The following is a 16841-nucleotide window of genomic DNA, read 5'->3' on the forward strand; positions in this document are numbered from 1 at the left end:
TTTTAATTTGCGTAGCTAAAAAATGTAACAATAATTTTCACATGGATCTATTTATTTAAATTCATGACATGATTGCATTTAATATATTTATAGCAGAAAACTAGATTTTGTTTTCCAAAAAAAATTCGAAGTTAGCTGTGGCAAACCCAGTTAAAAGTTTGATTTAAAAATTAAATTACTAAACCAATTTTGACAAAATTTCTATGGAACACTTTGAAAATCAATTATTTCATATAAGAAAAAAATTTCCAACTCAATTTATAAACGACGAATATTTCAGGTATCAAACATAAAAAAATATAACCGAATTGAGGAACCTACTCCTTTTTTAGAACTCGGTTGAAAAGATATGGAAAACGTCGAGTATTTATTAATTTTATTATCATGCAAATACATACATGCAATTTATTTTAAGAATTGTAGTACCACTTACACTTCTTGAGCTTGTGTGTGGCACTATACATTTTGTTCTATAAACATAATCTATGTGATCCTGAAACGATATCCTCCTACACGTTTTAGTTAGTAGATATGGGTGACTCGAGCTCATTTGTTATGGCATTCTATGAAGACAATTATTTGTGAGCAATATAACATATAATTTAAATTTCCGTATGGTCCCGGAATAGAATAGGCGACCCATTTCTTTTTCTAGAGTGTCGTAAGAGGTGACTAACGGAGGGGGAGGGATAGGAAGTGTCCTTCTCAAAAAATCTCCAAAGCCTGACTGCCAAGTATGGCAACTACTGGTAAAACCCCCCAAGGGGAGGCTTATGATAAAGGCTGATATGATAATATAATTGAAATAATGATGATGATTATGGCGAACTATTCATACTGAGGTTTATTTTCGTTAAGCGCCTACATTTTTGTTAGCATATATGTACATTTAGTTTTGCATATGTTTTTGTTTTGCCATTAGATGCAACATGTATGCGCTCCACATTACAAATTATACTGTTATTAATCTAGCCACAATAAAAGTGAAGCAACTCAAGATGTAATCATAAATAAAGTTACTAATAGGGAATATTATTAAGACGGCTATATAAAAAAATTGCAACATTTAATTACGTCTATTTCCAATCATTACCACACAATATATATTAATATATAATAATGCCTTAGATTATATACAATGTATGTAAATTGTGCGATTAATATTATCCGTATAATGGTTGAGTAACAATAAAATGTATTTATAATTCTTTTTGTTTACGTTAGTACTCGTAAAATACACCAGTTTAAGAGAAAGAATACTCGAAACTGAACCTTATTTTAAGTCGTTGCTAGCGCGGTAATGAGGCAAATAATTTTCTTTTTACCAAATTAACCCTATACTTAGTTCTTTGACCTCATAGGTAATTGTTATGGCATGTTGTTTCTATAAAATTGTGGCAATATGTGGTCCATAAAATAATTATGTGTATTTATGATAATAATCTAAAAACGAATAAACTTTATAGTGCATACCGTTTAAGCAATCGAGTTCGTTGACAGCGAAGAGACGATTCATTGTGAATTGGATGCCACGGCCAACACGCGTCGAACTTGACCTACGGCTTGCATTGATGCGTAAGTACCACGTGTTTTAGAGAAAGAAGCGATCTCGATCATAATCGATTGCATCACGCTAAATCGATTTTTCGCATCATGCTTTTTATCACTTTCGAAAGTATTCAAATAAGCAATCACTGTCTTTCGAATTAATTCCGTAACGTAAGATTTTTGTGGGTGATTATTTCGTTGGAAAGATAAAATTTCAAAAATCATTCTAGAATAGAACATTCGTTTGTTTAAAAAATATTATGTTTGGCAAATAAAAACTTGAAAAGAATTGAAAATCATTATAAACATATCCGTAATCGGTTGCGTTGGTACTGTCGAGAAAATTTAAAGTACACATAATAAATAACCAATGAAGCGGTAGAAATCCGTTCAATATCTAACGGTCACTTACAACCACCTGTTGTACAAGCAGTCGTCTTTAGAGAAAGTTTTAAATTATACATTGTAAGTAAACTGGCAACACTGAGGCGACAAGAATATGGAGGAGACAGATGCGGAGTCACAACCTCACCGTCCATACTCGAATTGAGCGAAAGTCGAGATTTCGAAGTTATGCAATTAACATTTTTTTTTTGTTAGGCACCGGCCTCTATAGTGTTATATCATATGCCTAATTCAAATTATTTTCATTAGACGCTCGAATTCCCGTTTGTGTGATTAGTTGTAATTGTTATATAAGTTATCAATATATATATTTTTTTTTGTGACCGCTCGAATACATTACATATGTTCTTTTTATGGTAATTGTGCAAGATACCAGTAAATTGAGTAGAATAACACCACTCTCATTTAGAATTAGGTTAAAGTTTGTTCCGGTTCACAGTTATTACAAAATGAAAATAGGTATTTACTTCTTTTAATGAAGTAAGTTCGAAAATATTTAACGAGTGGCATAATTTGAGTAGTTTATAAGAAATAAGTTTACAAGAAAATTTATAAAAAGTGCCTTTGATTAAACCTGTTTAAATTATTATAATATTTTAATTTTATTATTTTTTACGTAATCATTCAATTAGCAATAGTATAAGTATCAAATTATTTTATAATATAAATTATTTATAAATGTATGGAACGAGCAAAAAACATATTTGCTTTTAACATCAATTTTTTTTTACTTAGATGAATATTATATTTACCAGAGGAAGACTTTGCACAAAAGTCGTTTATTTGGGTACCTCTGTCCCATTCAACATAACTACTATGAAGTAGTTATGTTTGCATGGCTGTGTTTCGGTTTGAAGGGTGGGATATGACAGTAAATTTAGAGAGTACAGAGAAATAATACCTGAATCCTCAGGAATGGGAATGGCATGGAGAGTATCATGGGCGAAACAGCATACTCTGTTATGTCCATGGTACTGCTCATGTCTATATGCTCATGCTCAGGCGACGGTTACCACTTTCCTATAGGTGGGCCGTCAGCTTGTTTGGCATTCTAAGTTGCATTAAAAAAAATATTATACTCAATTTAATTACCTAAATACTATTATTGTTTTTGTACTAAATATATTTTTCATTAATTGCACGTTATCATTAAAAAACTTTTTCTAGGATACGTAGATTTAAGATAAGTGGATATTATTTGACGTAATTATAATTTATATAATCTATATTTATATCTATAATTTTAGATTATATATAAATACATATCGTATGTTATACGTAATGAGTATTGTATATCAGACAAAGCATTAATAAATATTTTTGACAAATTAAACATAAACGAAATAAATAAATATATAATAAAAATGGAATAAAAATTATTGCAAAGAATAAAAATCAGGCTTCGACTTTACGTAACCAATGAGAGAAGCTATTCAAAGTGTGACAAAGCACTTGTAAGCACGCGCGTCACATACACACCCACGCCGTGATGAATTTGCCACTAATGGGCGGCGTGACGCGGCATTCTAGTTGTTAATTTTGAGTAAATAGCTCGATTATGATGTAATCACGGTTTCACTTGTCTAGATGGCGCGGAATCCATTAATACTAGTCCGGACCTACACGTCTCATTATTTAATCGCATGTGATGAAAAATGTATTACGGAATCGAGCGTCTCCTCGGAAAAGCGCAGTGAAAAGCGAGCTATGTAAAAACTTGAGGAACTTCTAACTTAACATTTTATAATTACTAAATCATCATTTGTGACTTGTGGTCATTAATATATTTTTCAGGCTCACTCGACTTCGTTGTTGCAAAAGCAATTTTACCAAATATGGCTTGGCCAATTAATACCGTAACATTTGGTGCGAATATGGCGTTCTTATTTAGAACATTTCAGATTTGCTTTCATGTTCAATATGCAATGTTCAACAACTTTTACCAGAATGGTGGTGCATGAGGTAATGTATTGCAATAAAGGGAACTGTACATTAAGGCAAAGCTTTTTATTTTGATGTAGTATTCTTTAGATTTTTGAAAAATGTAATTCGTAAAACGAATGGATATTTTTGGACTCACTCGTTTACCTACACGATAATATAACTCAGATTTTTTCGTAACATTAACATTAATTTAATTTTAAATGATTTTTTATCTATAGCCTCAGATCAGTATAACTATAGTATTAAATATCTTTGGTATTTACATTCAATAATATGTCACAAATTTTGATTGAACAAATTGCATTTGATATGGATATGATATGAACAGTTCCGGTCTTATACAAACCTAACCTCGGTATTAAATACACATCTCACTAATGGATTACACTTACATTAACGTGTTACAGATGATAATGATTAATTGTTTTCCGGTCTTTACTCGTGTCAATCAATCTTAGATGTTCTTGAATGCATATTTATATGCTATGTTATGGATACAAAGGCTCGATATACTCTTGCGTAATCGAATTATTCGCGCGGCCCGTGGATTGGGTTCTGGCACAATGTGTAGCCTAGTTTTCTGACCGCAAAACCATTGTCCATACATTCAGTAACTACTACTCAGTGTCTATGTAGTAATTACGACTCATTTGGTATTTTTGTTTTGTTTTTATAATGAAATTTATTGCTTTTTTCAATGTAATAATTTTTGATCGCTGTTGTTTCTCTTTTTCGTAGTGTATTGACAATTAGTTTATAACATGGATAAAGTCTCTGATCTTTATAACTAGTTAACTTTGATTAAGTCTTGTAGATATTACCTAAAAGCTATTTAAAACTTAAATGAAATATTTTTTACCAAGTCGTTACATCTATCAATGATGGCCATGACTTTATACAAGTGTAATTTGATCTGCACTTCTGAATTAAAAGGATGTTAGGTCATCTTAAGTTTCATATTTAGAATCCAAATCGTATAGTTCCTATGTCTTTGGAATGAAGTCGATCTTTGGTTGCAAAAAGTAATATTATTTTGCAATTTATTAATTATAAAAAATATTTTCCAATCAGCAAAAATATAAAGTTACTGCAGAATGCCAACAGTCATGGTAAAAATTTGCTTGTATAATATTAATTAAAACTTTGTGTGGGTGTACTAAATATGCATGTTAATATTTGTGATAAACAGTATTAAATTTAAAGTATAAATAATATAACGAGAATATCATGTCTTTTATCTTAAAGACCGTGGCCATTGTCATTGTTAGGACAGGAGTAACAAGTGGGTACTTTAAATATATACAATGCATATTCTAATGAACTAAATTTAATGTAAATAGCTGCTACGTGTTATAAGGAAATTACGGAAACTGAATCAAAATGAGAATTTTTCTTTCACCTAATCGTACCTACTCACGTACGTACGTGTGCCCAGTGTTTTCGGTGAAATCAGAGAAAACTCATTGGATAGGTGACTAGAATTGTTATTAAAATAAGGAATGAAATAAGTTACAATTGGAACTAGTTATGCAGATAATAGCCATGTCATATGGATATGACTGTATTCCGCGGTTTCACTCGGGGTCGTATTGTGATGTTGATTTGTTGATTTCTCAAGAAATGAGCTATCAAATACAAAATATTTTCTTTTAAATTCGACTAGTACCTACTTCCAGAAATTAGCGCGTTCAAACAAATAAACGAACAATTATGCTTTTATTTTGTAATTATGAAAAAAAAAAAAATAAAAAAAAATTATTAGAATTTAATTTATACGTATTCGATTCGAATTATTCGTATTTGAATTATTTGAGTGAACGATAAATTTAATGTAATATAATGAAATCCACAAATCTATTTAAATTTAAAATAAAAGTAACATGAAAGTGTGAAAAAATATTTATTATAACTGCGTGACCAACTAAGTTATTAAAATGAATAGACATCGTGATTACTAGATTAGACTCGGTTTCACTTATATTTGTAATGTACGTAAGTATAATGTACGTCTTATAGGCATATCTAGATCTACGACTATCTATTTAGGAATCAAGTCTAAATTGTTGATAATAAATAAAATAGTTGAAAAATTAGTTCATAACACTTAATTGAAATAAGAACTATTAAAAATATTATTAAAAATAGTTGTACTTAGTTTTTTTTTTAATTTAATATAAGAAAGTAGTTATTACTTATTATTTTCGGCTTAAACTACTTTGTAAATCTGTAATAGAATTGAGTTGTTGCAAGAGTTTGTAATACTTAGATATTGACTGTAATCTTTACTTAAATTTCCCATTATTTGACTCTAATGACCGATCATTTTTAGGGATGTTCTAATTTTGGATTCTATCACACTGTGATACTCCGAGATTTCTCATAAACTTGTAACTAGTATAGAGATTTTACTAATTATATAGTCATTATAATTTTCATCATATTAGCCATTATCTGTCTACTGCTGAACATAAGTACATCCTACTGCCTATTCCTCAACCATTAAATTCCCTTAGTCGCCTCTTACAACCGGAAATGCGGCGGCCCATTCTATGTCGGGATCACGCGGAAATATATAGTTATATAGTAGAAGCTAAGATAAGATATAATAAAATCCTATTTAATGAAAATAAATTAGTTTGTTGTATTGGTGCTTTAATGGCTTAACCAATCACTATGCAGTTTGGAATATATTTATTATATGAGTTAGAGTAGAGCAAAGGCTACTTTTATCCTAGTCAATGAACATATCCAGGTCACGCGAACGAAGTTGCGGGTAAAAGCTAGTTGATAAATAAATTTAAGAGTATGCAACTAAATTATCTCTCGTCTTAATGAGATTAATACAAGAAATAATCACACACATACAGGTTTATTTACATAGTTATTTACATAATAAATTCTGATAAAATTATCAAGGTATTTTACCTTGATAATGTCAACCTTATTGTTCAAGATGAGAACAAATATGAAAAAGTATTCATATTTAAATATTAATATGTTTTGTTATTTTCTCATTGAAAAAGATATTTGTTTTTTTTTCTTTCTGAAAAATACTACATTAAATTGTAAATAACCTTCATAATATTATTTTAACAGCTGCATGCATTTAGATACATATGTTTAATTGAATTCTAGTGCCGAGTATAATAACATAATGTCATTCTTGAAAAATGCTTGTAAAAATTGTAGGATTATTAGACTATATGGTTTAGACAGTTCATGAATAAATAAGAGTTTGTTAAGCCAAAAATAAAGATTTCCACCGTAACAAAATTAATATTGGAACTCCCGTTCTATCCTTATTCCGTTATATATATATTTACAAAATACAGCCGGAGAACATCTTATTTTTGAAGAAATTAAAGTTTTAATTAAAAACAAAAAAACTTTTTCTAAATTCAACATCTTGATGATAATTAATCAGATATTATGTTTTATCACTATAGGATTATAATCACATTAAAATTATAACTATTTTATTATGGGAAATAACTAACTGTGAGACCGTCGACGCGTTAACATATGTAATCTCGTTTTATTGCATGTTTTATACCAGGAAAATAGCATGCCTAGTGTTAAGACTTTCCGCTTAATATTTTTGTTATGAGAGAAACTCTATTTGTCACAAAATAAGCTAATAACATCCGTATGGTGATGGTATAAAGTACAATACACTATTATTTTTTTATCTCCAAGATATCCTAAAGGCGGTTAACAGATTAAAGGACAATATCATATTAATACAAAAGTTCACCCTGTACAGTATCCTGTTTGGAATTTAGATAATTTGGAATATTTTATTGTAATATAAAAAAAAGGAAACTATTAATTAAACTATTAACTGTTTGCATAATAACGTATGTAAGGATGCATGTTATCCAATTAATTTTACAGTGCATTTACCTATTTAGTGGAAGTAGTTACTTACTAAATAAGTAGGTAGATACATTGGTCATTTCCGCCAGTGAAGTATCTAAGTTCATATTAGACATTATGCTGAATTTAAATAAAACAAGTAACATACGTTTAATTAAAATTCAAATAGTTTAAATTTACTGGGTACAGAGGAATAACACCTGAGTCCTTAGGAATGGCAACGCATGGGTGGTATCATGGGCGAAACAGTATACTCTGTTATGTCCATGTACTACTGCTTATATCTATAGGCGACGGTTACTACTTTCCATCAGGTGGAACGTCAGCTTGTTTGCCATTCTAAGTTGTATAAAAAAAAAGTTACGACTCTAATCGAAGATGGTGTTTGTAGAATTACTTTTATTGACTGTTAATTGTATATATTGCAAACGAAATGTAGTCAACATTTCGTAATACTTGAAATTAACCGGTATGAGATGACCCTACCTATGTCACGGCAAGTTTTACCATTTATATTATATAAATTTCTTATATAAATTATATGATACTCTAATGCTATATTACTTATACTCTAATTATAAATAATTGGCTGTATTCCGGGGCTTCATTTGTGTAAATTAGGATAAATGTATTGGATGTGGTATTATTCGTTACGTGGTATGTTAAGTTTAGCTGTTTTAAGCGTGATTAAATAAAAAATATTCAGTAATATCTACAAATGTTTATATTTGTGATAATAGTAGGTAGCGTTAAAAATATATTTTTATACAATTTAGAATGGTAAACAAGCTGATGGCCTACGACCTGATTGAAAATGGTAATTGTTGCCTATAGATATGAGCAATACCATGGACATAACAGAGTATACTGTTTCGCCCATGATACCCCCCCTCCATGCGTTGTCATTCCTGAGGACTAGGGTGTTATTCCTCTGTACTCTGTAAATTCACGCCATATCCCATCCTTCAAACCGAAACACAGCCATGCAAACACAACTGCTGTACGGTAGAAACACGAATGGGACAGAGGTGCCCAAGCAAACGACTTTTATACAGTCTGCCTTTAGTATATATCATTCATAAAATAGTAGATATCGGTACTGCATGTTTTCTCTTTACCCAAAAAGGTGGCGTGACATTAAGAAAGACATCTGTAGGTATATGAGTAGAAAAAAGTTGAATTTGCTTCGCAAAAAAACTATCGACTCTGAGTCGCTTATAAATATACGTAACTCAATCCGGTTATTTGTATAATTAAAATATAATATATGTTTACGTAACTTTCAATAATAAAAGTATACAAAATACATAATATTTTAGTATGCTCTTAAAATGCTCTTATCGTGTATAATATGCTTACAAAAAATAAAGGAATTTCAAAAGAATGAGGTATTACTCCACCTTTAAGATTTAATTAGATATCAATCCATCACCTTTTTTCCTCCTTCCAAGGTAAACTAAAGAAAATAACACCCAAATCAACTAAAAAATAGAAATTAAGCGAGACAAAATCGATTAGTTTTTATCGAACTAATTCCGAATCGAAATGAGATTAAATCTTTCCCATTTACTTACTTTAATTTTTAAACGCCTTTACGCTTGTTAAGTTTACATCAACAAAGCGAACGACGTGAAAGCTAAGTCGGCGTTTTCAAAGACTTGGTATTTAGCGACAATTTTCCAGTTGTTGCACTGAGAAGATGCAATACGAATAATCGGTTGGAAAACGTGGTGAATTGACGTAGGCACGCGACGAGCTCGTCGGACCGGTGTTACCACTCTCGCCGGTCATTTCTCTAATCGGCTGACCGGTACTCGATTACCGGACATTGACTGCATAACTTGCTACAATTTTTATTCGAAAACAAATTTAATGAGTGGCCTGATACATTTATAATAAACTAGAAGGATCCATGTAAGGATAGTGATAATTGGCATTCAGTTTTAGCGTCGTAACACAGACTACAGGTTGCTATTTTATTATTTGCTGAATTTCAATATCCTCGCCAAAAGCTCTAGTACGGCATAATGTCACAAAGATTACGGGAGGCCTTCTAGGTCTTAATTAGGCATTTTTAATTCTTGTTTAATAGCCGTGTGGTCCTGGCGTAGAATGGACCACACCTTCCTTTCCTTTGGGTGTCGTAAGGGGCGACTAAGGGAACATAATGGTCAAGGGATGAGCAGCAGCGTCCCTCTTAAAATATTACAAAAGCGTAACTGCGTTTGCCAATCTGTCTGCCAAGCATGGCAACTACTAGCTTTCCTTTATGGGGAAGGTTTCTGTTTAGTAGTGGACAGTTAACGGCTGATATAATAATAAAAAAAACCTTGCTTATTTAAAAGGGATTCATCTCGGATGTTTATAGAAACAAATATATATAATTAAATATTTTATGTGTATTGTAATTATTTATGGTGGCTTTACTCACGTTTGCTCGACCAATTTCTAACTCAGTGGGATCCTTAATTCATGAGCGCGGTTCACAGATAAATAATTATACTATAGGACTCACGATAGTTATTATTCAACAATATTTTATATGTCTAATAATAGTATTTTCGATTAAGATTTGTTACTTTTTAGGATAAAAAAGTCAGCAAAGCGTTTAAAAAATATGCAACAGTGCTTATGTTTAGGCTACGGATTTACAGCTTATCATAAGGCTGGGCGTAGGCTTGTTTGCCACCTCGGTGGTACAGAAATAGTATATAATACTTAAAAATTATATATAACAAAGATTGAAACAATAAGGAAATGCTTATTTAATTGATATCAATTTAGATACGTTGTGACGCTTCGATTATCTAAACGGAATGTGATCGTAAGATCAAAAATAAGTTTTGATACATATACACACCAAGAAAAATGTAACAATAATGAAGTGGAACGTCTTTCTCTGTGAATCCCTGTTTGTAGAAATGTTAATCATCATCATTATATCAGCCGTTTACTGTCCGCTGCTGAACATACGCCTGCCTGAACATCCCGTAGGTTTACCAGTAGTTGCCACGCTTGGTAACCACAGTTAGGTTTTGATGATGTTTTAAGAGGGACACTGCTGTCCATTCCTCGACTATTTAGTTCCTTTAGTCACCTCTTACGACATTTTTTAAATATAAATACAGTATATTAAAGAAATTTCGGTATTAGAAACAAATTCATAGATTTCATCTCTCATTTTTATTATAAAAGGTTTCCTTCCTTAATATTAAATGTATATTGGATTAAAGTAGTGGTAGGTAATAAGAAATGAAGCATAAGCTTTAGAATTCCACTATGTAAAGTTTTGCAACGTATTTATTTTTTATTAAGTTAAAATTTCCAGAGATCAAAGAATTTGAATTAATCAGGTTAGTTGATTTTAGTAGATATGGGACATTATAAACGTGTCTTGTATAGGTTTTGTTAATAATAATTGTATTTATATAAAATCTAACAGGAAAACTTTTTACGTTTATATTCGTTTTTTGAGAAGTGCGTCAATTTCAATCTATAAATTTATGTCCCACTGAATTCTTTAAGATTTGATGTTAATTTGATAAAATATTATTATATTAACGTGGATTGTACTCATTTATATGAATTAGTGGCAAGTAGATATGTATTTAAAGTACTGTTTATAAATATCAAATGTTATTGTGCGAATTATAATGTGTGTAAAATTACAATGCAGAGTATCCCATCACTAGGTCTGTATCATAACATTATAAAATGTTTAGCGTACTTATTACTTTAAGAAATACACAATAACGGTTTAAAATTGCTTTATATATAAAAACATAGATCTTTTATTTAATTTAGGATACAATATCGAGAGGGTTTCATTAGACATCAATTCATTGAAAATTTTTCTCTAATATATAAACGGATGTAGAAACTAACCCATGCATACGTAATTAGAATTAAATTGCCAGGACAGGTAATTCATGTATTACCATTTATAGTAAATCAACAATCTACTACCAGTGTAGTATATTTTTATGAATGATTCGTGACGCGTTTAGAGCGTGGACTATTTCGAAACTAATCTTGGACTTAGCTAGATAAACTTTGACTAATTAAATATATAAGCACTTCTTGCAAATATTAGAAATCCGAAAATGAGTTTGTTCATTATACGGCTTAACCAAACATCTTGAAATGTGGTTTCCAATGTTTAATAATTAAGATAAAAAGATTCAAAAATAGAAGAATGGGCAAGAGAAGAGGAAGGCCTAAAAATTATAGATGGACTATATGAAAGAAAGCATGAAACAAGTTCAGTGAATCAAGATCAGAATGGAGGTTAAAACTTACTGTACAGACTCCAAACAATGGATAACGGCCTAAAAATGTTGACAATGAAGTCATTAAAAAAAGGCTTTATAAATAAGTCCTTTTTTATTTTAAAATAAAATAAAGAAAAATATTAGTACAGTTTATTGATAGAGGTTTTGTAGTGTTAGCATTACGAGTATTTATATATCATTATTGTTAATTTTTGAAAGTCATTGTTACGATTTTATTAAATTTTACCTGTTCCATTATGACCAATCAAATCTTGAAATTAAATTTGATCTAATTCTCGGTGTTTAATTGAGCTGTAATATTTCAAAGCTGAATGACGATGTATTATGAATGAATGGATATAATGTTTGAGTGGCAATGCACGAAGGGTATCATGGGCGACACAGTATGCTCTGCTATGTTCAAGGTACAGTTCATGTCTACAGGCGATGGTTATCACTTTGCCTTAGATGTCTGTCTGTCAGTTTGTTTTCAATTATAAGTTTATAAAAAAGAAAATATATATTATCTGTTGAGTGGTGAGCTGATCATATGCTGCCGAAAGGTGGCCATAATAGTATTATAGCATATGGTATTATTATAAAGATATAATAATACTACATAAACCTTTCTGTTTAAAATCGTTTGAACATGAAAGTAAATGTATCGTTGGAAAAAATCTATTCAAAATTGTATGTGGGTAGTTGTATTGTGTAGGTACCTTTTTTTATTTGAAATTGGAACTCGTATAAAAAGTAATCGTAACGGGTTTACCATCTATTGAATTTGAATATTTGTTTTATTGTCACTCAATATACTTACTGAGATGTCAACTATTGTATGATGATTTTGGGTCAAACAAATTGACAATCGTTTCCCTCGATCTTTTATTAGCCGACTATCAATTGAGCTACTTTTACTTATTCAAATGAAATTTCGTGATTCGTGTAACGGTGTCCGTACTTTTATTTTCTATGACACCGGTTGATATGTACGACCATAAAGAATTTAAAACAATGTTATATGTCAAGGTGACTACACACAAATTAAAGTTATTCTCTCACAATTCGGACAACTAACGGTCGTACACAATGCACTCGCGGTTTCAAATAAAACTGTGTTCTCACAATTGGAACAACGAGAATAATTAGCAATTTACTTAATAATTATTTTTAAAAGCCATAGATTTTAATAATTACATGACAAACTAATTTAAATGATAATAATTATTAAAAAAAAATATTTCTTGTACTTTTTTTTCTTGTAATAAAATTGTCTCCTGTTTTATTTTTAAATTATACGTATGAAGAGATAGACTAATATTAAGTCCAGATTAATCTTACAAGTAACCAGGCCAAAGTTGGAAGACTGAAAGTTTATATTTATCTATTTTTATACCAAGCAAGTTCTTTGTAGGGTAAAAATGTATATTGTATAATTTTAGATATGGATTCTATCACTCCAGAAACCTGTGCTTTAGAGTTATTGAATTGTATTTTGGAGGTAAGGTAAATGATATAATATTTACATTTTACCCTCACAAATAAACAAGTGAAATTAGAATTACCAAAAAATTTTGAGACCTTCATATTAATTTAATTGCGAAACTTGTAGGTAGCTGAAAATATTTTTCGTTTTCCGACCCACATTTTTTTTCGATCACTGAATAACAGTTTTACTAGTAGAAAACTTTAATTAAACCTAGTAAATTTAATGAAACAATTATGAAAAATGTACAAATTTGTTCGAAAATTTATTTTCAAATTTTGTACAAGCAATTTTGTAATATAAAATGTAAAACGCATCGCATTCACAGAGGTAGCTAATAGGACATAATAAGACACTTGATTAATGTAACATAATTTATGGCCACTACAAATCAATATGCATAAGATATTTCTTACAAGATAAATAAGCAATGCTGTTAGGCCTTTGCCCTGTAGTGAATATTTAATATTAACTTTTTTTTGTTAATTAAGCTTTTGCAATATACTATAAATTAACTGTACAAATAACGCAAGCTGCCCATATAAAGGAAACCTTGTATAATTAGGTATATACTTTTATACCTGTACCTACCCTCTTGTTTCGCATTGCAGAAAAAAAAACACGAGGACAAAATTAATAAGAAATTAACATGGGATAACACGAATCAATTAAAATAAAATTATAAAAATATTATGAGAATTCAATTTTCTAAAGTTATGTCTTAAGCTAACATTTTAATTTAATAATTTCTATCTCGACCCCATTGTTACATTTTAGGTATTCTAACTGTACCCTAAGTTAACGACATTAATATAATACACAATAGCCTAATTTATAAAAAATAAAATCTGCTATTTTTCTTTATTTAAAAAAAAAATATTCAAATACATTCAAATCAATGTTCTTATCTTCATTGAATCTCTGACGGTAACGGCCCTTGAATACAGCCATCACGCCATCTTAATAGTATTTGAATCTACTTGATCTTGAAAGAAAGACGTCAGAATAAATATGATATTGATCTGTATTGATGTTGATTCAGAAACAAATTTACAAAATATCTACGTAATCGGTACATAATATATACCTAAACCCTTATTCGTAAAAATGGTAAAATATGTCATAATCCTCTTTTAATTATGAACATTTTTTATTTTATTTTGTACTAAATTCATAGAAACGATAGCGATAAAATAGTATAATAGGAAAAATAATTTTGGTGAAGATTATTCTTTTTGTAAAAAAAAGACGATTAATAAATAAATACTGCGGGTAGTGACTGAGTGATACCAATAAAACGTCGCCTGGCCAGTGTGGTATTAATAGCCCACATATACATCCTTCTGTTATGGAGAGATACCATTGCTGAGCAATGGAACGTTAATGGGGTATTTCGGTTAAGGTGAAATAAATTGTATGTGATATCGTGATCAGATTAGGTTGTATTAATTTTGTGATCACCATTTTACTGTACCTACCCTCTATATTAATTTATTGAAATCGTTTAATACGTATATTGATTGTAATGTTTATTGTTTTGGATAATTGTGGAAAATATAATATGGAAGGATATACATAATAAAATTAACATAAGTTTTTAAAAATAAAATTGTGTTACGTAAATATAATATATTAATGAATACAAAAATATTATATTTAAGTACCCTCAATTTTTAGATTATAATAAGTACTTATCTAGAAATTTACTATAATAATATAATTTGAATATTTACTACTATTATTTTTTAATTGTTTTTTTTTAATAAAAAAAAATTACGGCTATGATATTTTATATTCATCTATACTAATTTATTTTTGAAACAGATAATATAGAAAAAAAAAATAGAAATTAATTAGAAAAAATAATTAAAAAACTTACCTTGCGTCCGCTTGGGTACCACTCGCACTCCGATCGCTTTTTCAGTCACAAGACACAAGGATATTGCCAATAAACAGTACCTCGCACTGCACCCCATGTTAACACACAATGTCTGCCGCCTCTCAGTTCAAAATATTATGTATAAGGCCACTGAAGCACGGCGCATTTGATCGTCACGTTGTCGGCTTTAATATTGAAACACGTATGTAACCACTTAAACAAACGGTATCAACACGCGTCCGACGATTGTCGACGAACGAGTGAACCGCCCGACTACCCTATATTTTGACTTATAGCAATTTGGAAGTGCGAATTCCACTTGTATATAAAACCTTTCGCCGGCTCTAGACGGGCGGTCATTGGTCGTGGTGCGGCGTGCGGCAAAGGTGAAGGGAGTTGGAAGTGGCGCCCCCCCACGCGCGAGGGGGAAACGCCAGGGTCGACACCGCAGACACTTTTGCTATCGTCGGTGCACGATAGTTATCATGCTGCACAGGCCGTCCCGTTGTACTCCGTTTCTTACGTCATATGCGCAAGCGCCGACGATAAGTTACTGTGATACTTTTTTTTTGCGAATAGCTACGAGTAAACTTTGCTGGGTAATGTAACATGCAATTAGCATTGTTGATAGAACAATATGATAATTAGTGATATTGGTAGAATTAAGATTTAGAGAGGAAAATCTCCCACGTTTCGTTAACTTACTCAATTTTAGTAGAATCGATACCAAGAATCTGAATAAAAGAAAAGAATACTGATAGAAATGTCAGTTTAGTAGACAGTGGCAAAGGTGGACTTGCTACTATGTACTGGCAGTCCATTATGCACAGTATGTAATGCAAGGTGAAAATATTGTTGTTTTTTTATGGACGTTAATGGAATAGTAACCTTGCTTGCGGCATAGACATATGCTGCTTTTACATAATCGGTATACACTGGCGGGGGAACTAAGAGGGATAATAATAGGTGAAGATGAAAGCAGGCCAGTTAGCCCATTGTGACAAATTCTTTAAGAATTTACCAAGACGACTTCCAGGAGAAACTGCGTGGAGTATACTGCTAGGAAAGGGGCTTCCTGTTACTATCAACGCCTTTTCCCTCCCTGAAACAGTTATTAATCAATAAGATGATCCGTCAGCTTGTTTGACATTCTATGTATTATTAAAAAAATTACTTAGTTCATTGACCAGCCACGGGGATAGTTAACTATAATATCGATTGTCTATAGGTTACGCTAATTTCCTGATATAAGGAAGACTGTAAGTTTGATTACCTGTACACTGTAGATTTGAAATACTGAAAATCTGAAGACTGTAGATTTGATTTGATTGATAAGTTTATAAAAATATTCTAAGACTAACTTCCCTCAAGACAAGGTACAAACGAATCAATCGATAGAATCGTTTCGGTCAGCGCTCACATGAGAAAGAAC

General features: G+C 30.8%; 1 protein-coding gene across 1 annotated transcript in view; it reads right to left on the reverse strand.

Annotated features, from left to right (window-relative positions):
* Positions 1-15776, reverse strand: part of LOC113517610 (uncharacterized) — a 71477-nt gene extending 55701 nt beyond the window's left edge. The window contains exon 1 of the mRNA XM_026902332.3: positions 15410-15776. Coding sequence (XP_026758133.1) covers positions 15410-15506 — 97 coding nt within the window. The 5' untranslated portion in view covers positions 15507-15776. The remainder of the gene's footprint in view (positions 1-15409) is intronic.
* Positions 15777-16841: the final 1065 nt, after the last annotated feature.

Source organism: Galleria mellonella, unplaced genomic scaffold, assembly GCF_026898425.1.
Source record: "Galleria mellonella isolate WM207_F2 unplaced genomic scaffold, CSIRO_AGI_GalMel_v1 utg78, whole genome shotgun sequence".
Classification (NCBI taxonomy): domain Eukaryota; kingdom Metazoa; phylum Arthropoda; class Insecta; order Lepidoptera; family Pyralidae; genus Galleria; species Galleria mellonella.